General features: G+C 39.8%; 1 protein-coding gene across 1 annotated transcript in view; it reads left to right on the top strand.

Annotated features, from left to right (window-relative positions):
* The first annotated feature begins 2,429 nt into the window (after positions 1-2,429).
* Positions 2,430-21,668, top strand: part of LOC128360521 (sorting nexin-19-like) — a 40,156-nt gene continuing 20,917 nt past the window's right edge. Inside the window, exons 1-11 of the mRNA XM_053320962.1 lie at positions 2,430-2,454; positions 3,824-4,106; positions 4,318-4,512; positions 6,225-7,457; positions 8,164-8,332; positions 8,436-8,536; positions 8,627-8,746; positions 9,243-9,367; positions 9,830-9,923; positions 10,072-10,231; positions 13,260-13,398. Coding sequence (XP_053176937.1) covers positions 3,903-4,106; positions 4,318-4,512; positions 6,225-7,457; positions 8,164-8,332; positions 8,436-8,536; positions 8,627-8,746; positions 9,243-9,367; positions 9,830-9,923; positions 10,072-10,231; positions 13,260-13,398 — 2,540 coding nt within the window. The 5' untranslated portion in view covers positions 2,430-2,454; positions 3,824-3,902. The remainder of the gene's footprint in view (positions 2,455-3,823; positions 4,107-4,317; positions 4,513-6,224; positions 7,458-8,163; positions 8,333-8,435; positions 8,537-8,626; positions 8,747-9,242; positions 9,368-9,829; positions 9,924-10,071; positions 10,232-13,259; positions 13,399-21,668) is intronic.

Below are 21,668 nucleotides of genomic sequence, written 5' to 3'. Positions count from 1 at the left end.
CTGATTATCTCACATCTGATTTTACACAGCTCATTACTATCTAGCACAACGTTGGTTATAACTTCTTTTAGACTATTTGCATCTGAAGATAAGATGAAGGATTCCAAAACAGAAAGACAGACTGGGAATCAGCAAGTTCCTCCTCCCTGTGCCCCTACTTACAAATCTAAAAGGATATACTGCATTTGATATATTCTACATTTTGGTACAATTCCTATGTACTACAGTGTGTTTCTGGGACAAGGGTTGGTCAAGTAGAAGAGAAGATGAAAATGACAAAATCATAAATACAAGAGCCTACTTGGGCACTAGTGGAACCCAAATACATTTAACATATATTACTGTAACATGACATTCTGACACAAAACTGTTTAGATTGAGTAACTCTATAAGCAATAATTAATAGCATTTTTGTTTTGCTCTAATCTTTCACTGACTTTTTAACCACTTACAGTATTTACATATATATAGGATTTGCATGCGATTATGGTATCTTGAAAAAAATGATTATGGTGGGACATGTTTTTGTTAACAGAACGATGAGACAATTCCTGTGAAGGTTGGTACTGTCTATGAGAAGCTTTCAGCCCATTCATCTCATTGTCCACGAGGGTTGCCAAATCAGGAATATCACATTCAACATGTAGTGGCTTTAATGTGAAGAAGCCAAGCTAAGCTGTAGCAGCCTGGCATAACTCCACCAGTGAATGTTGGACGAACTGCAGGTTTTGTTTGATTGTATCTGCCTCCAGAGTGTCATCAGGAGTATCACCAGCTCATCGGCTAATGAAGCACACTAAGTTCATGAATCAGTTATTGAATGACCCCCTCTCTCAACAAGAATATTCAATATCCATTCCAAATGTCACATGTTTTGCTGGATATATCAAGTACAAACTTCTAAAAGAAACTTTCTTTTTTACTAACTACACAGTATTATACCCAGTTAACCATTTTTTATGCCAGTTAACCTCTCCATAAAGGAATGCCCAAAAACTCCTAGCGTTGTTTTTCTTTAACATTTTCACTCCGTAATGTTTATATCTCGTAAGAACATATTACATTGTCAAATGTGCCTATAAATAAATAATTAGTTTTACAGTTTCTTTAAAAAACAACAACTAGTGCACCCCGTTTTTGATGTAACTGGTAAATTAAATTTAGAAAGACTTCTTATGTTAAGTGACCATCCACATTAAGAAGCTGTTCAATACCTTATCATGTGGAGCACCTCATATCCCATGAATAACACTTACTGAATCCTTATAAACATTAGTTATTTTATCTCTATTTTTAAAGTGATATGAAGACAGATGTTGATTTCCATTTTTTCTCCATCAGACACCATCCTTGTGCTTCCAAAGCCAGGGGTGTGTATGAGCTATTCTTCCAGAATTAAAATTCGGCTGTCATCTGCAGTCAGAGATATCCATCACACTACTCAACCAGAATTATTATGGGAGTTTGTTCACAACTTAAAAAACTGATAATAGAGTGTCATACTAGATGGTTGACTGGAGATGCGCTGTCTATGGATTTTCCTGTAGATAATTGGTCATGTTTTGATTGTGACAAATGTCTGATTACATAAGGGTGTGAGGTGGTAACTGTGAGAGTGAAGAGACGAGAGAGGGATTCTGAAAATGTTAACCTTGTGCATGTCGATTTTTTTAAGTCCTGGATTTGTTTTGTTTGAGAGTGATTGTATTTTTTGTTTGGTTTTTAATTAATTAATTAATTAATTAATCAATTAGCCTAATATATTTTATGTCAGGACAGTTGTGTTTGTGTCTAGCCATTGTTCATGTTCGTGTTGGGAAGCAATAAAAAGTATGTAAATACTTTTAAAGTAAAAAAATGTAAATAAATATGTGAAATAAAGTAGAAAGGCACTGATAGTACACCTGCTTCTGTATTTGTTTGGAATTATCTGTCTATTGGTATAGACTGGAAAAAACAAGGTTATTACCCAGGATGTGTTTCCAGCAAGGTGTCTCTTATTAAAATGGCATGGGGGTTATCCAGTTAATTCAGTTATTGTAAATATAGGCTAAATGTTGACCCTCTTTGTTCTTTCTGTCACCACTTCTTTGAATTTTTTTGAGACTGGTACTTAAGGTCAGACTTTTTTGCTATGACCGTATGGTACGTGACATTTGTATTCGGAAGTTGGAATTCCCGAGTAACCAGACAGAAACTTCAACTGGAATTCCCCAAAACTTCACCAGCTCCCACTTCACAGTGTGAAAGTTGTAGTGTTAATAAGTAGGCTATTTCTGGCTTATTTGTGTCTCATTAAATCAGTACCACAGTCACAATTTAACATTGTGTAAATAAAGTTGTTTTTTGTAAAAAAAAAAGAGTGCGTAGGAGCCATTTGAACATACGTCACGATACGGGAAGTAAACAACAGCTCACGAGAACTCCCACTGAGTGCCATGACAGCTGGTGCAGGTGACATATTTTTCTATTCTAATGATGTAGGTAAACATATATAGTGAAAGTGATCCCCTATGTATGTTACACTGTGCAGGTGAAGCCTACTGTAACGTCGCAGCTGTTGATTGTTGAGCTTCTGGGTCCTACTAGTGTAGCTCTACGGAACTCCCACCAAAAAATGATCAATTTAAAGCTGATTTGTTTTTTTGACAAAGAATAACAGTCGCAGGACACAGTTGGGTAAATATGGACACATCTCTAGAGGCTTTTCTTAATTTCGGCATACTTGTGATACACCAATAAGCAGTTCTGTCGTCAGTATTTGGACTTCTATCAGCACCGCGCCCGTGATTGTAAGCTAAGTTTTCCTCCGTTACTAATGAACCGTTACGGGTGGAGACGGTCGAAGTCACGTTTAACCACAAAGTAGGCATTGTGTTGAAAATAAGCACTGCAGTCCGAATGACTAAAATATGTAGTGTTTTATGTGTTGTATCTGGTGGAGATGTTAAAATCACATTCTTGTGTGTCAACAAATAAACCGTCAATTGTCAAATTTCCGAACGGGCTTTGGTGTCGCAGTTTCTCCCTCAGAGCAGATAACGGTATACGGTGTTAACGTTAGTCATTACCGAGGTGTGGTCGTGCTATGAAAGCCTTTACATTCAGATAAATAAACAAAGATAGAGTAACAGGAAGGCTCGTTTACAGCCGAAAAATAGCGTCAACGTTAGCTCAGCACGCTTTAATATGTCTTCGCTTTGCAAATGGTGTCCATGATAATGAAATGAAGTGTTTACTATCAGCGAGGTCAACCACAGACTCACATTCTGCTGGGTTTTTAACAATAGTGAATATGCTTTTCAAGGCCCTTACTACTTAAGATGATATTGTGTTTATGTTTTATATTGCTTTATATATTTTTTAGCTTAAAGACCCCCTCTACACACAAAAATACTCTGCTTGGAACAGTTGATATAGTAAAAAAACAACAACTACAATTGCCACATTCAAATCCTTAAAATGGCATCTACTTCTCCAGAATCTATAAATATGTAAATAAAATTGATCTTAGAAGTTTAATAGTTTAACAAGATGTCTCCTTCTTCACTGTGATGTCCATTCTCAGTGTTAGTGCACTGGAGGGCTTCAAGTTACTGCATCACACTTGTCTAAGTTGAATATTAAATATTGGACCACAATTGACTGTTTTTGATGGGTGATTGCAGTGAGAGGATACATACAAAAAGAGTGTGAGTAAAGGAGCCTGACAGCTTGCGCCAGTCCCACCTAGCTAATCTGACCACTCAGTTCTCCTGTTTAATACGTGTTGATCATACACTCATGCTGCTTGTCATTCTGTGTTAAATGTTTGCTTTTCAAGGTGTGATGTTGCCCTGGCATGTGTGATCCCCACATCTCTTCCGGAGGGTGACGAGCCAGACGGTAACCCCTGTAGCGCCATGGCTGAGGTGCTGGGACAGAGGAGCTTGTTGGGATTTGGTGTGGTACTGGCATGGCTGGTGCTGTTTCACCTGCTTGTCAACATCTGGCTGCTGTGTGTGTTCACCAGCCTGCTGGTGGTGCTCGGTGGTTGGCTTGGCTCACAGGCTGTCCTGGAGTCCAACAGTGTGGTTCACCTGGAGAGGTTTATCACACTGGAAGAGGTACAGTACACATAACTTTACTTTACAGCTCTAGTGCAGGTTTAACTTTTTATTTGTAGACATGTTTATAGCATGTAACAATAACAGTTTTATTTGGTTTACTCAGCTAAGATAATCTTTGTCTTGAAAATGCTTTTGGGAAACAGGGGCCCACATTTAGCTCCAGTATCACTTCACTTACACTCCTTTTATGTCATTTGTTAAATTCTAGGTTCCACCCACTGTGGAGGATGAGGATGACTTGGACCAAGAGATCCACAACACAGTGAGGAAAATCATACGGGACTTTGTCTCCTCCTGGTACTCAACGGTGTCCTCTGAGAGTGCGTTTGAAATGGAAGTTCAAGAGGCCATGATCTTTATGGCCATGGAGCTTAAAATGCGTGCAAGACGGCTGGACAGAAAGGTACTATGATGATTTAGAGGACATGAGGGTCAGGAGTTCATGTGACAAGTACTGTAAATCCAAACTGAAGCAGACATAAAGGCTGAAACCAAATGTCCATCATCCAGTCTCGACTCACATTAAGTCTACAAGGGCGCTGGGCCACAAGGGGATAACAAGGTGCTCTGAGATGGTTTCCATGGAGATAACTCATTTCGGTTTGAACTCATTTCAAACCGTTTTTCTGAAACCGTTTTGATATGTGCCAGTCTACTGAATGAATGCTCAGTGAGACTTTCCCTTTACATGAGCTTTTAAACACTGCTAATATTATATTAACATGAAATCCTCACAGTGGAGCTTCACATGAGCTAGATGGCCAAAACTAACCTTCTAGTTAAGCAGGTTATCATTAACAAAACATTCTATGTGCACCTCAATACATCAGTTAATTTATACAACACAAATGAAAAAAGCGTATGTCATCAAAACTAAATATATAACAAAGCCTATTATTGTTAATATTATTGTGATAGTTTTTTTAAGAATTGATAATAATTAGTATGTTTTACATCGTAACTTTGTAGCCTATTGCTGCAGTATTATCAGTATTTTTCCGAGCAATGTCTGGTAAAGTCTGCAGCTGAAGTGTCTGAAAGTGGAAATCTGAAAGTTTGATTGAGGCCCCTTGTGGACTGCAGCACTCTCAGACTTTCTGGAAACGTGCCCACAAAGTTCACAAGTTTGCAAGTGTGGTGAAGTGAGGGCATTTGTATTCAGCCTCACTGTGTTCACACGCACTTAAAGCAACCAAGTTCTGGTCAAACTTCCGCAGTGACCTGATTTCTTAAATGTCATACACATGAGAAAACTTTAGTCTCATGCATGCATTCTGCAAGTGAAGTGAAGGAGGAGCTCATTAAGCTCCTGATCTCAACTCCAAAACATTTACATCCTCTGTTGGTGAAGTCCACCATATAAGTTGTTCAGGTTTAAATATAATATTAAGCCAATAAGTGTCAAACAAAATGACTCTTGTAAATCACACCAGGCCTTTTTTTAAAATTATGCCTGCTTTTCAGTTGTGGACAGTCCTCTCCTCAAAAGTGGGTACTGCAAACTACATGGCGTCAGTTAACGTGTTTCCACCTGTGATCCTTGCTTAAATGCCTATGCAACAAGGAGCTATATGCAGCATGCCAACTCCCACTTCCAACTTGACAATCTATGACATAAATAATCATAAAACAATAGATTTGTTTTCCTGCAATTACAAGATATATAAAGCCATAAAGACTATTAATGAGTGGCAATAAATGTAGCAATACACTCTCCATTCTAGGGAATATTGTAGCTCCAAAGTGGATATTGCAACATGACCTGCTGAGCCTTGATTTCTCTTTTTTAATGGGAAATGTAGTACTGGCTATGACTGCTAACAATAATTAGAAAAAATACACTCATTTAACTTGACATTTATCAGGAGATAATCATGGACTTAGTGAGCAAATAGATTTAGTTGAGAATGGCATTTTAATATGTTTTGCATTCAAGTATGATGATAACCTTGATTATAATACTATACAGTATATAAGACAGAATACAGTATACTGCACTAATAATGGTGAAAGAGACTTTTCACAAAGGTTATTGTGAAAGAAGTGGATTAAGATATAGAATTTGAAAACCATTGATGGTGTTTTATGGGTGTGTAACTTTTTTCATGGCTGCAGGAGCTGACCCAGAGGATCCTGAACCTGTTTGGCTGCCACCTGCAGGACTACCTGAGAGCCAAGGAGCTGGTGACCGAGCAACAGATGCCTCAGAAGTGGAGCGGTGAGAGTGAGCAGTTGTGGAAGGCATATTCCAGGACTACCACACCTCATCCTGCCATGACCAGCGAGGCAGAGGAAGTCAACTACACCAGAGCACTGGTGGATATGCTGCTGCATGTTTTGGTGCCATCGCCCCATTTAGAGACCCGCACCGGACGCTTCGTTGTCGGGGAGCTCATCACATGTAACGTCATGCTCCCTCTCATTGATAAGCTGTCCGACCCTGACTGGTTAAACCTTCTCATGATCGAAATATTCGGCAGGTCCGGCAAACTGCAGGAGACAATCATAGCAGAGCCACCGACTTCAGCACCACCACTGACACCTCCTCCTGCTCAAACAGATATCCCTCCACAACAAGAGACTTCCTGTGTGAGTCAAAAGAATACTGAAGTCCCCTCACCGAAAGTGGAGACTGAAACAGTTAACGATGCAGAGACGGTCACACCAGAACTTGCTGCCTATGAAGTGATTGACTCAGAAGAGGTGGACTGTCCACAGAACATTGAAGAAGAAGAACCTACTCAACCCTTTCTAAGGCATTACACGAGAGGAAGCAAGTCAAACCCATTTTACCAGGAAAACGACTCTGACCTGGATTCTCCATTGGCTGATTATAAACAGAGTTCCACTGATTCCCTGGTCATGATAGGCCAAGAGGAAAGCCTGTATGACAGACAGAAGGAATGTGCCTCATCTGTTGAGAACAAGAGCGGCATTGACTTGGAGGACATTTGTAGTACTCCAGTGGATGGCTCTTGCCCTAAAGTCCTGGTGAATTCAGAACCAGCAGAGCATCTGAATGGCTGCGGCTCTTCATTGGAAGGGACAGCAGAGGGGACTCCTGGTATCAGCAGCCTCCAAAACATGGAGAGGGAGGGTAGTTCCCCTTCAGCAAACCCAGCCAAAGACCTTCCTCTGGGTGTGGAACCGACTGGGCTCGGGAACCCCAATGAGCTGACTATTGTCAGTCCATCGCAGAGCACTTCCCCCATGGCAGCATTCAGTTTTGAGCCTCTCAGCAGCCCTGATGGACCGGTCATCATCCAGAACCTTCGCATCACTGGCACCATCACAGCTAAGGAACACCGTGGCACCGGCTCGCACCCCTACACTCTTTACACCATCAAAGTAAGGAAATGATGTATTCACCCTCAGTTCATTGTTCATGTTTATGTTCATACTGTACATTTTCCATTACTAAACAGTAGAAAAATATATCAAACATATTTATGTATTGTATCCAGTGTAAGGGCAAAAATAGTAATACTCTTTCTAAGTTTGGCCTAGCATTATTAGAGGCAATGACTTTGCCATAATGCTAATGTTTTTGCTAGCATGTTTGCTACTTTCACCCAGTTTAGAGAATTGGAAACTAAACTCATTTACTACGATGAGATGTAGCTTAGTGCTTTTGAATTTCCCCATTTAATGAACATTTGTATTATAATTGTAATTTTGTTTTATTTACATTATCTGAAATGCGACTATAAAAGAGAAAAACTTTTTATTATAGTCAAAATAGTCAAATTGTCAGATAGTCAGAATTACATTTTAAACTGAAAAGGAAAGATCATCATACTAGAATTTAACACATTTAATCATTCTTTTCTACAGTTGGTTTAAATCAAGAATTGTTTTTTTGTCTTTTATTGTGGCCCAGTTACTGCTTGGCATGAAATGGTAACGTTGAACTACAATATATTAGCTAGTAGTATAGATAGTAGTATCATTAGTTAAGGCAATAACTTACACAAACAATATGTTACACAAAATATCAATATGACAGGACCAGGAAAACATGGTGAGCCTTACACTTTGTTTTGATGGTTTTCAGTATGAGACAGCGATGTGTTGCGAGACCCCAGGGAGCACCCAGCCGGACTGTGAGAGTCCATTACCCATTCAGCCGGTGGCCTATCACATGGTCAACAGACGATACAGCGAGTTTCTTAACCTGCAAACACGTCTGGAAGAGAAAACAGAACTACGGAAACTCATCAAAGGTAGGATGGAGGGAGCTCGGTTACAAGATACATGTTTGATTTATGTTTGGTATTTGAGTCTACATTTTATTTTATTATATTGTAATCATCTTCTTTTGTCAAGGTGTGAAAGGTCCAAAGAAAATATTTCCAGACATGCCATTTGGAAACATGGACAGTGACAAGATAGAGGCCAGGAAAGGATTGCTGGAGACCTTTCTAAAGGTTGGTGGACTGAATACTACATAAAATGTAACAATTTATGTAGTTTTTGATCATTAAAGTTTTAAACCAGTATTCTGTCCTCTTTTCCAGCAACTGTGTGCCATCCCTGAAATAGCCAACAGTGAAGAGATGCAGGAGTTTCTGGCTCTCAATACAGATGCCAGGATTGCCTTCGTCAAGAAACCTTTTATTGTGTCACGCATTGACAAGGTTTGATCCTCATTATTTCATTATAGTATAACTGAATAAAAATTGAATACACTATGGGCCCTATTTTAACCACCCAAGTGAAACAACAACTGCAAGGTGGTATGTCTCTGGAATCAATGGGTGTGTTAATGTGCACCTGCTATTTTGTTCATATATGTGTAGCAGTGCAATTGAAAACAAGCTTGGTGAAAGTGAAAGTGAGGTTATTGGCCGTGGTGTTTATTTAATACTCTCTCAGCTGGTCACACCACTGAACTCAAAGCAGTGAAACAGGTATGCTAATCATAGTTAAACTATGCGCCCCTTTTTTCGACAAAGCGAGTATCATGATCAGGAAAGTACCAAACAGTCGGAGCGCTGCTTGTGCTGATTGTTGCACTTCCACAAATAATATATAAAGAAATAAAAAATAAGGAAAAATAAGGTTAAACTTCTATTGTGTTCATACTGTAGTGAGTTTGAAATGTACTGATTATGTGTGTGTGTGTGTGTGTAGATTGTGGTGAATGCCATCGTGGACACCTTGAAGACAGCATTTCCTCGTTCAGAACCTCAGAGCCCAACAGAGGATAATGAAGCAGAAGTGGATGGATTGAAATTAAGATCTGACAAGAAGAGCAAGTATGACCACCGTTTCTCAGACCAAACTGTATCCACACAAACTATCAGCAGAAACTAAAGCATTACATTGTGAAGCTTTTGTTCCTATCTGATGATTTTGATCAGCAGATGGAGTTAACACAATTCTCATCAAGTTGTAGATGTTCAATTTCAAATTAGTTTTACATTATATAACCAGTTAATAACATAGCCTTTTCACTAAAAGCATAACTAAGGGCACATAACTATCAGAGCCAGGTGTAATTATTTGTAGGAATGCTGCCAGTCTGGAGTTTCTGATAATATCATATGATCTTCACCACCTAATGCAGTTGTCATGGAAATATAGATGTTCAAGTTGGCACTTCAGGGACTAGTTTCACAGCTCCAGATTGAACTTTCAAACTCAAAGATAAGCACTGTTTGTGGGCGGGAAGCCAGTGAGGGATCATGACCTGCATGAACTTGTTTGTACACTCCCAGATCGCGGCTGAAGTTCTCCAGTAAAAACATCCCCTTTGTGAACGGCTCAGACATAAGACCACCAGTTTTGTTCAGCTGGGAACAAACTAGCACTGTAAGTCACATTTCACTATTGCTACACTATTTATCACCAAGCACAAAAATGCCATTCTTGTGTTGTCTGCTATAGTTTTTGCTACTTTGGTAGTCCAGCGACCGTGTTGAATGATTAAACCTTACTTTTCCCCTCTGTGCTCTCACAGGTGTTTAACGGGATGTCTATGGGAGATCTGAAAACCTTCATCACTGAACAAGAGAAACTGGCCTTCAGACTTGAGCCAGAGAGAGGAGATAGTCCAGTGGTAGGAATATTCAGAGGTGAACTGGATGACAGCTTGAGAGGAAAGCAGAGTCAGGAACATGGTAAGAATAGCGTGAAGGGGATACATTGTTTCATTTTGCATTCAGATCTGCTTTATCTCAAAGTCAAGTTGCAAGCTCGGTCATGTTTTAAAGCTGCTGTAGGTAAGTTTAATGCAATCCAAGCACAGATGTTAAAACACACTGATATAAAAATGTTGCCCTTATCATCGTGTTTAGGCTCATTCAACTGCCCACACATCCAGCAGAGTTAATAGTAATGTTATTAGCAAATTTCATGTTTGCTATCCTAACATTACAGTGTTCCTAATGCAGGCCAGGCAGCTGCTGGTCGGGTCTTACCTTCAACATCATGAATGTAAACTTCAATCTAGTAGCTGTTTGCTTTATAAATCCTGTTAGGATAGCAAATGTTTGCAGTTAACATTAATGTTAGTGTTAGTGCTACTAAAGCTGTCGGATAACAAATCAATCCATTGGCTTGTGCAAACATGAAAAAGTAATCATGATCATCCTGCATCAATGTTACAGTACATAGGGAGGAGATAGGAGGAAATGCAAGTTATATTACAGTACATAATGTGAGAGTGCTTCCTTTAATCCCGCAGCTCGCCAGCCTAAAACTATCCAACGAGTACTTTGTTTGAAGCACACTGTACGGAGGCTGTTATCATGTTGACAGCCGTCATAGCCTTTAAGTTTTTGATAGTCTTTCATGGTTGAATCGCCTTTACCTGCATATGCCACACTAAAGGTCTATTATTGTGATGGTGCATCAGGCCAGACATCCTTTTTTGATTAATCACTTGTGTACTGTGGAGAGTCTCTCATCAAATCTTCAACATTGGCATGTTCAGAAAGCTCAGCTACTCTACAGTCATAATGATGCTCAAATCTACCCTCTTCTACAGTTTGTTAAACAATGTAAATGGCACTTCAGAGGGAACTATCATTCACACACACATTCATACACCTTTGGTGCAGCCATTAGGAGCAATTTGGGGTTAAGTGTCTTGCCCACTGACACAACTGTTAGACATCCATACCTCTTAGCAGTCACCATGTAGCATCATAGTCCATCGCTTCTCCATCCTCCTCCATCACAGGGAATCACCAAAAGAAAAATGAATGACTTCATTACATCATATGGACACTATCCCTGCATTTGCTGACATTCCCATTTAATTGAATCCAAGTTTCATTTCTTCCTTGTTACACATCTGCTCATTGTCTTCCTGAAGTACCGTTTTTTTCCTCCAGACAGTCTGGATAGATGCGGGGTGAATCAAACGTCTATTTCTGACCAGACTCTGAAATGTTCCAAAAGCTACCAGACTGACTGTTATGTCAGCCTTCTGTTATGTTACTTTAACAGCAGATGTATAAATGACGGAATGTCTTCCGGACGATAAATCAAGATTCAAGATTTCAATCAGTGTGTTTAAACAGTACATGCACAGTATGAGCTGCCAAAGTGATGTTCACATCAAATGATGTTCAAAAACAGCTCTTGCATCCATCTTATCCTTTCTTGCAAATTCAAATACATTTTATTGGCATGACAGATCAAACATCTGTATTGCCAAAGTAGTACAGAAGATTAACACTGACAGATTACATATAGATATAAAACATCAACAAACCTAAGTGCAGCCAATAGTAGTCCTATCCCAATAATTACCTTATCAACTAATCATACAATAACACAATTATCAACATCATCATGTCTATATATGGACCTATCATATGATACATGGACAAGAGTCTATTCATGTTACATTGGCTAAGCAAGTAGTGTCCTCCATTCCTCACTGTGATGTCCTGAGTGGAGACTGCAGAAGAATTAAAGGTAAATAATTGTGTCAGACAGTGTTTTTACAGAAGTGTAGAGCCCACTCTCCAATCCCACCCCCCGCCCCCTTACATTATTATGCTATTACATTATCATTATATCAGTGGTATAAAATGATCTTCAAATGACAATAATTTATTGCATTTATTTCTGAGACAATATATCGTCCAATAAAGGTAATTATTGTGACGGGCCTAGCCTACAGCTGAAAGCAAATGTGACCTTTGCAAATTATAGAGAGTTACATTTTCATAACTATATTACCAGAGTATTTTTCATTTAGCTGATAATCGTTTATATCCGCTTATTATCAAGTTTTAATATTCAGACTAGTGAGTGAGTGAGTGAGTGAGTGTGTTTGTGTCATGCAGCCTGTGGAACAGCAGCTCACTCAGACTCCCTGAGACCCCTCAACAGATCTGCACTGTGGAGCTAATCTTACTCCCCATGACTGTGAATAACCAGATGAAAGCAGCAGTTTGATTGAAGTGTGAATTGACATGGCAGGCTCTGTAATGACAGGGAACACTGTTTTCTTCTTATAGTAATTAGATGTTACTATTTAGCTTTCATTTCAGTTTTATTCAGAGGGACTTTAGTTGATGTCATTAAGGATTCTTGTCAGTTATAATAGACTACAATACTGACTCATTTCACAGTGGGAAATTATATTAAAAGATCCATATAAACCTCTGAAAACAGCTGCCATGATGTGTGGTGTTAAAGTTTGAAACTACAAACCTTTCACACCCTCCTGACAAGTCTATAGAGAGCTGAATATTTAATTCCTCTGCTTTCTGATCTTGCTTTTTACTCCTGATGCACATCCACTTAACTGTATCCTGCAGATAGCATAGAAAGGGCTAACAAGAAGCTTTCATAGCCTTTATTAAAAAATACATAGTACATGTTAATGTAGCAGGAAAGTGGTTGATCTTAAGTGTTGGAATAAAAAACGCACACACAGCCAAGCCAGCAGCATCCACGTCTAACCACATGAGGGCAGTGTTAATAAATGTATGAAATGGAGAGCTGATCTGATCTGTATAATAACTCTGAAACAGATCACACTGTTCCCTCTACACATCCATCCATCTGTCTGTCAGATGCTGCTTTCGCTGCACCGTGCTAAATCAACACACATTACATTTTTTAATACGGTGTCTGATCTTTGTTTCTAACACAGTCCTTTTCTTGCTTGTGTCTTCTTGCATGTAGCGGTCGCAGTAGCGGAGACGGCGCTGGCTGAGGTGGCTCTGAACATCCTGTGTCTGCTGATGAGGGAGCAGTGGAGCTGGCTGTGCACCGAAAATGTTCAGAGGACCATCAGGCTGCTGTTCGGGACCCTTATTAACAGGTGACGCGCCCACGTTCATTTGGAGAGAAATCCAACACACACTTACAAGAAAAAACATTTCGATAAATGCATAAAATGAGTCAAATGAAACAAGACAAGTGAATCTATGGTTAAAGGTTTAGCCATGCTAACGACGTGGCTCTAGTGATGGTGAGGTATGCCTGTCAGAATAACCAACCGCACGTCAGCCAACACTTTTGTCCAGAGTAAACAATTTTGACAGACAGATTTAAGTAACACAACCAGCAGATCACAATTTCCACTTATCCAACGCTTTACTTTATGACAGAACTAATAATAATATCCTTGCCTGTACTTTTAACTCAGTACTAACATGTTCACGTGTTCAACATGTTCCAAGCATGGAAGCAGTTGAAATGCTTGTTGAAATATTGGTACTGAAGCTGACAAAAGGTACAGCTTCAACTTTTTAAAGCTCAGCATAGATAGAGCTGAGCCTGACAGAGGAGTTTTAGAGGGTCACTAGTGTTTCTGTTGGCTTTTTGTCATGTCTAAGATCAGTTGGTATGTCCTTCACTACCAGCCAGATGGTCCCCAAAGCTCCTCAGTGGTTTTGGTGACAAACTGTATGACTGTTGAAATATTGCATATTTCCACCAATGGCACTGTGGCCATCAAGAGACTAGTTTAGGCCAATCAATGCATTACATGCAAACAAACACACTACATACTATTATATACTATTATAATGTACTATTATAAACAGATTAAGATCCTCTCCGTTCAGGCAGCTGATGAATAAGTTACAGTGAAGGAGAGATGAAGTCATAGTATGTAAAATAAATGTGCAATAGTGAGAATTGCTTTATTTAATCTAATCAAATTATGTTTAAAGTGCAGGGAAAAGTTAAATGTTTGAGAATCCTGACTATGTTGTTGATACACAACCCCTCTGTGTATCAGACCAGCAAATATCATTTTTCATAAGATGAGACAATTGTGCAATACTCTGAAGGATTGCTCAATTGTAAAAGAATTTGCGCTCGATCAAAGCTGCGTTTAGCCATAAGGTATGTCTGGTCAGCGGTCGGCTGGCACAAAATGTGTGTATGTGAACTGTTAGCAGACTGTGAAGACAATGTAGGTGTTTCTGGCAGCTTGGCAGCTTTTTAACCGTGCACACTAACAGCAGACTGTTAGTCCTAACAGTTGATGTGTCACAGCTGCCTGTGATTCTAAAATCTCTTATTTTAGTCGTGTTTTCAGTGTTAAAGGTCATTTAAGTTGTCAAAATGGAGAAGGGAAGTATGAGTGTGCTTGGTAAGTTTAATTCATCTTCTAATAGGGATGCAACAACTGTGGGTGTTGGCTGATATTGATGTAATATCAGCCCTCTCCTTTTCCCAACTTGAAAATCAGCTTACCTCACCATGCATGGAACACGAGCAAGAGACTCATTCAAAAATCTGAAGGGGCCAATTCAAAACTGACAAACAGCATCTTTGACTAATTTAATGTATCCATGGGAAAGGATGCTCTCTCTTTGTCATCAGTGCTTGACTTTGCATTCACACAGGTGAGTTTCTCAGCACACCCACGGTCCTCTACTGTTGGCACCTCAGAGCCTCCCAGTGCAGTTAAAGTCATCTTGGCTGCAGATCAGCTGCACTGAAGCAGCACAGAGTTTAGTGCCTCAATCAATTGTATTCTTCAAGATTTAAGATTGAAGATGTTTATTGTCGCTCCGGTTACACAAGCATCCGCCAAAGTGAAATACTTTGGCTGGGAGGCGTCATTACAGAATAACAGTATATAAATACATATAAAAAGACACATAAAATATAATAACAAAATATAAAAATCTTTAAAAGTATGTAGAAACACGTATATTAAAGCAACGTGGATGATGTTTTCATTCACTTTCCCCATCCTCTTCTATTTAGATGCTGGTAACCTTTTAAAACAACTAAATGCTGCTCTTCAGAAGTAAACTGGGCACTTCCAGCCACAACAATGCAAACACCTTTTCTCTCTCAACAGCAGTTGTCTCTGAATGACTCTGTCTTCCTAAAGCGTGTTTTATTTTTATTTTTTATTTTTTTTAACAAGGTTTTCTGCAGCAAAGAAATGATGGAAACTTCTACATAGGACGGGTGGCGCGGGGGGGGGGGGGGGGGGCAGCGTCTGTAGACCCAGCCAGGTCAGGACATGAAGACACATGTTTCCTAGTGGAGATTCCACAGAGAGGGCTGTTTATGAGCTGGAGAAGGGACTCTGGCTTATGTACAGTCGTTAGGAAAAAAAGAGTTGATATTTTAGACAAGAGTTGACTGAGAGCCATCTCAGTGGTCCGTGTCTTAAAAAACCAGGGGCATCACTTGCCATGTAGTGTACCTATTAACCACTAAACAGAACCATAAAAAAACAAAAAAATAACGCTATTTGTCTCATTATAGAAGCTGGCTCTCACTTTATATAGCATGTAGTCTTTTCACTATTTCATTTGCTGTAAAAAAAAAAAAGAAAAAAAAGAAAAAAGAAATATCCAAGTCTGTGTGTGAACATGCATGACTGCGCTATTTGGCTCATCGAGAAAATGCCTGGCATCAACTACCCAAACATTTGTTGCAGATAGGTATAGCTCGTGTCACCCATAAACTGAACATGTGGACAATGTTCCCAGGTTTCTAGACCTCACATTCCCTGTGGTGCCAGTACCAGAATATCATTGCTTCATATCAATACAGAGTCCTCTATTTTAAGAAGTCCCACCAGCCAAGTATGAAAGGCCTTGTGCTTTTGTTTGGCCTCGTCTATATTAGGCAGCAGTCTGTCAACACTGCAGGGGACAGCTCTCCTCTCCTCTCTCCTCGGCCTCTTTATGCAGAGGTGATGGGATGCTCTGGCCGTTGATAGAAACACTACACATGAAATTATGTTTCTAAGAAATCTCTGTTCATGTCTCACTAAGTAAAGAAAAAAGAAAAAAAAAGAAAACAATGAATAAAAGCCAAGCACATGAACAATAAAAAAATCCATGCATGGAAAGTGTTACATAAAAGTAAAATGGGAAAATAAAACAGCAACAGCTTACATAAAATGACAATTATATAAATGCTACTCTACTAAAAGGAAAAAGTGATTAAAGAATGATGTGAATGATAGTTAAAATTGTTAGCTTATGTCAGGGAGTTTTTCGACATGGTTTTAAAACGTCTGGGCCACAACCTTTGGGTTCTAGCCAAGATTTACTGATGATTACCAGAACCTCGTCTGAGTATTTGGGGATGCACTGATTAAGAGATACAAAAGGTACAAAGATGTCGTAGTTATAGCTTTCCTCGCCAAGCCTTAAAGCTCATACTAAGCAATATTTTTAGCCACACTTGTGCCACAACTATAGGAGTAGGAATGATGGTCAGTCATGCATAAATTGCTGTGAAATTCTGGACAGACATTCATGGTTAGCATAAGTTACATTAGCTATAGGTAACCTGAGCAAGAGAAGAGAATGTAAGCTCATAGGTTTAGTAATGATTTGTAGCTTTCAGCCAAATTTCATGGTCTTCTAGATAACCTCTGGTCATGTATATATGGGAGACAGATGAAAACCTCGTCTCAATACAATGATGGTCCCTGGTGTCCGATATGAATACCCTCCTTGATGTTTCTCCAGATGTCTACTTTCTCCTGGATGATGACCTTTGACCCCTTCCCAGTTCATACTGTAACCGGTTTTGGTCCCAGAACACTGATCTGAACCTTCTTGCCCAGAGTTCTTGCTGTTTCACCGATGTTGCATGGATGTAATATTAAGTTCAGTTCTATATATTTTTTTTATAAATATGTTCAGCTTTTCTTATTAATAAAACCGTTTTTTAGTGGGACTGACAGGATATGTCAAGTGCTGTGAAGGTTTTTATATAATCTGACAGCTGTTTAGTGGGAGGTAAATAGAAGCTTGCAGGCAGCAGAAACCTTATCCATGCCAGTCTGCTGCTGCAGTGCATGCACGTCTGTCAGAATTTCATTTGGAGTTGCGAGTGGATAGAAAAGTGTGTGTTTGTGTGTCAGTGTGTGTGTGTGTGTGTGTGTGTGAGATGAAACCAGGACCCAACAGGCCAAATCTTGGTCTGTGTGTGTGTGTGACAGGTCTGGCTGGAAAAGCCGGCTCTCCGCTCCTATAAATGGGGTCCAAGGAAAGGCTCTGGTTTAGGAGATGTCTGATTTTTATGGACTGGAAAGTGGGACAGTTTAAGATGAATATAGTCTCTTTCTTTTAGACAGCAGTCTGGATGGAAAATCCAGCTGGAGCCAGATTGTTGTCAGTGTCTCAATGTACTGTAGATGTTCTGCAGAGTGGAGCCACTTTATGTCAGCATCACAAGCATTTGTGGGGATACTCCATGTTATGTTTGGTTAAATGTGTCTGTAAACATAATGGTTTCTTCCTTTTGCCACAGCTGATCTAGTTAGAACTGGTAAATAACAGAGGCAGCCAGCACAGTGACGTACTGGTAAATAAAAATGCGTATAAACCAAGTCAGTTCCATAAATGCTTGTATGAGAGTGTTGAGTTGGGTTTGCCTTTTGGCAGAAATACACCCTTTGAGACTCCTGCAATGGCTTGCGTGCATTGGACATCACTGGCTGCAGACATGTGGAGAAGCTGGGTCAGTGCCGATTATGATACAATATAATGATTGTAATTAATCAAATTGCATCGAGCGTTACAGATTTTCTCGGCAAGCTGTTTGCCTTTGGACTTTAGTCAGCAACACACTGTAAGCATGGAACATTCTCCCAGCGAGTCCATAGCACACGTCATATCTTCAGACATTTTTACCCCCTCAAACAGCATTCTACCTACTCGAAGAACGCACAGGTGCTCTTTGTCAGTGCACCTGCATCGCCGTGGTGATGCTCAGCATGTGCACACATGTACTTGTCCTTCACTGACTTGAGGGTGAGCTGTTTGTTGGTCCACATTTCACCTCACCAAAGTCCATGTGGCACCTCAGCTCTGCCAGTCTTCTGCTGCACCTGTCACACAATGACATGATTCTTTATTTTTACCACCTAAAACAGCATATTAATACTTCCATAAACATTCAAATGGTACCGCAAGCCCTCGATGACAGCTTGATGATGGGGGTGAGGATGAATGGGAGTATGGAGGATTCAGAGATTGTCAACAGTTGTCATAGAAAGTACTTGCACTCTCTCAATCTCTCTCTTTCGCTCTCTCTCTCTCTTTCTCTGTGTCTGCTTCTGCCACACTGTTAATTAATACCCAGGGATCTCCCTCTGACATCTAGTCAGTGGCCTGCTTGGGTTTCACCAGCGGTGAAAAACAAGTTGTTTGGCTTCAGCAAAAGTGGTTTCTGTCTCACTGCTTCGCTATTTAGCCAATGACCGCATTGTGGCATTTGGAGAGAACTCTGATGATGTAGTCAGAACTCCAACATTAACAAAATATATAACACTGGCTCTCCAAAGTAGTGTATTTTGTTCACAGTGAGGCCATGCACAGGTTTTTGTACTGGCAGGTGGGTCGCTTTAGAGCATCAGCACATGTATCCAAGAACAACAGTCTTAAATGTTAATCTGGTTGTTATAGTCATACTTAATACAGTGTTTTAGCTACCGGCTCATGATTTGTGAAATATTGGTCATAAGTAAAGGTCATATGAGAAACTGCAACAAAAATTGATAGCACAACTTTTAAATAACTAAATGTTTTTAAAGGTAAGACATTTCATGGCAGAATATTGACGCTGAAGACAGGGCTAAAACTATCTACCGGTTATTTTCTGAATGAATCGATTAATTGCTTGGTCTATGAAATGCCAGAAAATAGTTTAAAACAAATTGCAAGCACAGTTTTCCCTCGCCCAAACTGACGTATTCACATTGCTTGTTTTTTCCAACCAACAGTCCAAAATGCAAAGATAGTTAGTTTCCTGTCATAGGAGACAAAGAAAATGAGTAGCTATTCATATTTGAGAAACTTGGAGCATTGAATATTTGGAACCTTCACTTTAAAAAATGACTGAAACAATTTGTTGATTGTAAAAATGGTAGCCGATTAAATTTTTATAGTAGATTGACTAATTGATCAATCAGTCAATCAATCGCATAATTGTTTCAGCTCCATTAAAGACAAAGTTGTCTTGACTTGTTTCACAGTTTTTTTTCCTGGACATAAGCTGTATCAGGGATTTGTCAGTGTTATTGCAATTTGTTAGCCAATGACACAGATTACTCAAAATGTGTTATTATTATTATTATTATTATTATTTTCAATAACGGGAGGTCAATGTGAAGTGTATAGTCATATTTATTGAGGTTAGCAACAACAGATGACTTTGGTGATGGAGATAGGACTGGATCCCCTTGGAGTCTGGATGCTGGTGGTGGTGGTGGAGTAGTTCCAGCAGATAGTAGATGGATCCTCTCAGTTGAATCTCTCAGAACATCTGCAGTAGGACAACTGAAAGACAGAATTACAGGATTCCCTTGATATTTAAAGAGCAGCATCCAAGGACCAACTGGCTCAAGGAATGCAGGCAGGAAGATGATGTGGGAAGACATTCGTCAATTGAGGAAGGATTTTCACTAAGACTTACGGCTTTGTACATTCATCACAACTTTACAAGATGATAGTATGTCAGTGTTGTATTTATGGCTACCCATGAGTGGACAAAACCATCAATGAATGCAGTTTTAAGAAAGAAAATGTCAAAGATATTAAAGATACATAATTTTCTCCTTTGTTGACACTTTTTAGCTGCGTAGAGCCATTACATGAATAGAATCGGAGCTTCTAGTACCACATGTTGATGCATGGTAGGAAATCTGTGTAATTCCTTTCAAATTAAGTATTGGTTCATTTTTGCTACTATTGGAAAACCTTCCTAGTCTGTGTTTCATCCTTGCTAAGGCCAAAATAGCAGCAGTGGAGTTCAGATACTGTTTTGGAGTCTATCTGTCTCAGTGCTGTGGTGTGTCATTCGCCTGATAGTCTGCTGCAGGCTTTCCATATCCCCCCAGAGAGAGAAAAGACTTGTTCAAATTAATTGCTTTCATGCACCCTGGTCTATAATTACTACATGTATAAATATGTATAACTAGATACTTAGTTTGAGATATTAGCAGTACTGAGAGAATAGCCATATGTGTCTGGTTCTGAAGACAAGTTTATTTTTAATTTGGCAAGGATAACACTGTCTTCTTTAATAGATGTTGTTCCTAGAATTTATTCTTTGAGACACAGTGTTTAATTTGGCTCTTCTTCCTGACTTTACAAGTGTCAGAGTTAATTTTTTGTCATGTCTTAACACAACATTAGGCTGCATGCCTTGTTATTGCGCTAAAATCAAACGATTCTCCGTGACGGCAATGTGGGGAGTCCAGGAATCTTTCACCTCTGAACGATTGGCTCATAAACAGAGGTCCCTCCTCAAGCGGGAGGATTTTTTTGGTTGTTTTCGCACTGAGGAGGTGATATCAGAGTCTTCTTCTGTTCTGTTGCTGTTCCTTGACATATGGGTGCTGGATTCAGGCGTGAGGTATAAACACAAGACCCCACTTGGAAGCTCCCAGCCCTTTCAGCATGAATTGACTCTCGGGCTGAGTATGTTGGTGGTCAGACGAGTTGGCCATATGTGAGAGATTTGGTATTGGTGGGAAAAAGACAAGGGAGTGTTGGATGGAAAAGATGCTTGTTACATAATGGTACAGGCGATCTATCAGCCTCGGTAGAGTGGAGGAGGTGTGACATCCCTGGACAGGCTGTTCCTGAGATGAGACAAATCCAGACACACTCCTCATAGAGGGATCAAGCTGTCTGAGTGGTTTATATCTCACCCTGTGTTTCAGTTGGAAGTTTGCCCTGTGTCATGTCACGATCACGTTTGCTCAAAGCGTTTTTACATCTACAAACCTTTCTGAACTATAAATATTGACTTCTATAACGGGCTAATAGTAGTCAGCAGTTGGTTTTCTATTCCTGCAGACCTCATCTCAAGGGGACATTATAGGTCAAATACCTCGGTCAGTTCTGGTGAAGGTTATGAAACACGCTTACACCCCCCCCCCCCCCCCCCCAACCCAATCCCAATGTGCCATCAGTTAAAGCTTGCCAGCCTCTGCATCCATTTATCCTTATTTAGCGTTAGTGAGTTGTAGTGACTCCAAAATCCTCTCTTGGCAGGACATTAAAGATAACAAGGTTCATAATTGTCCACACACTCGATAAAGTTAGACGGAGGACAAGTTGAGCGCCCTGAAACGCCATCGGGGTGTTT

The sequence above is a fragment of the Scomber japonicus genome, chromosome 6 (assembly GCF_027409825.1).
Source record: "Scomber japonicus isolate fScoJap1 chromosome 6, fScoJap1.pri, whole genome shotgun sequence".
Lineage (NCBI taxonomy): Eukaryota > Metazoa > Chordata > Actinopteri > Scombriformes > Scombridae > Scomber > Scomber japonicus.
This window is presented reverse-complemented; position numbering and strand designations above follow the sequence as displayed.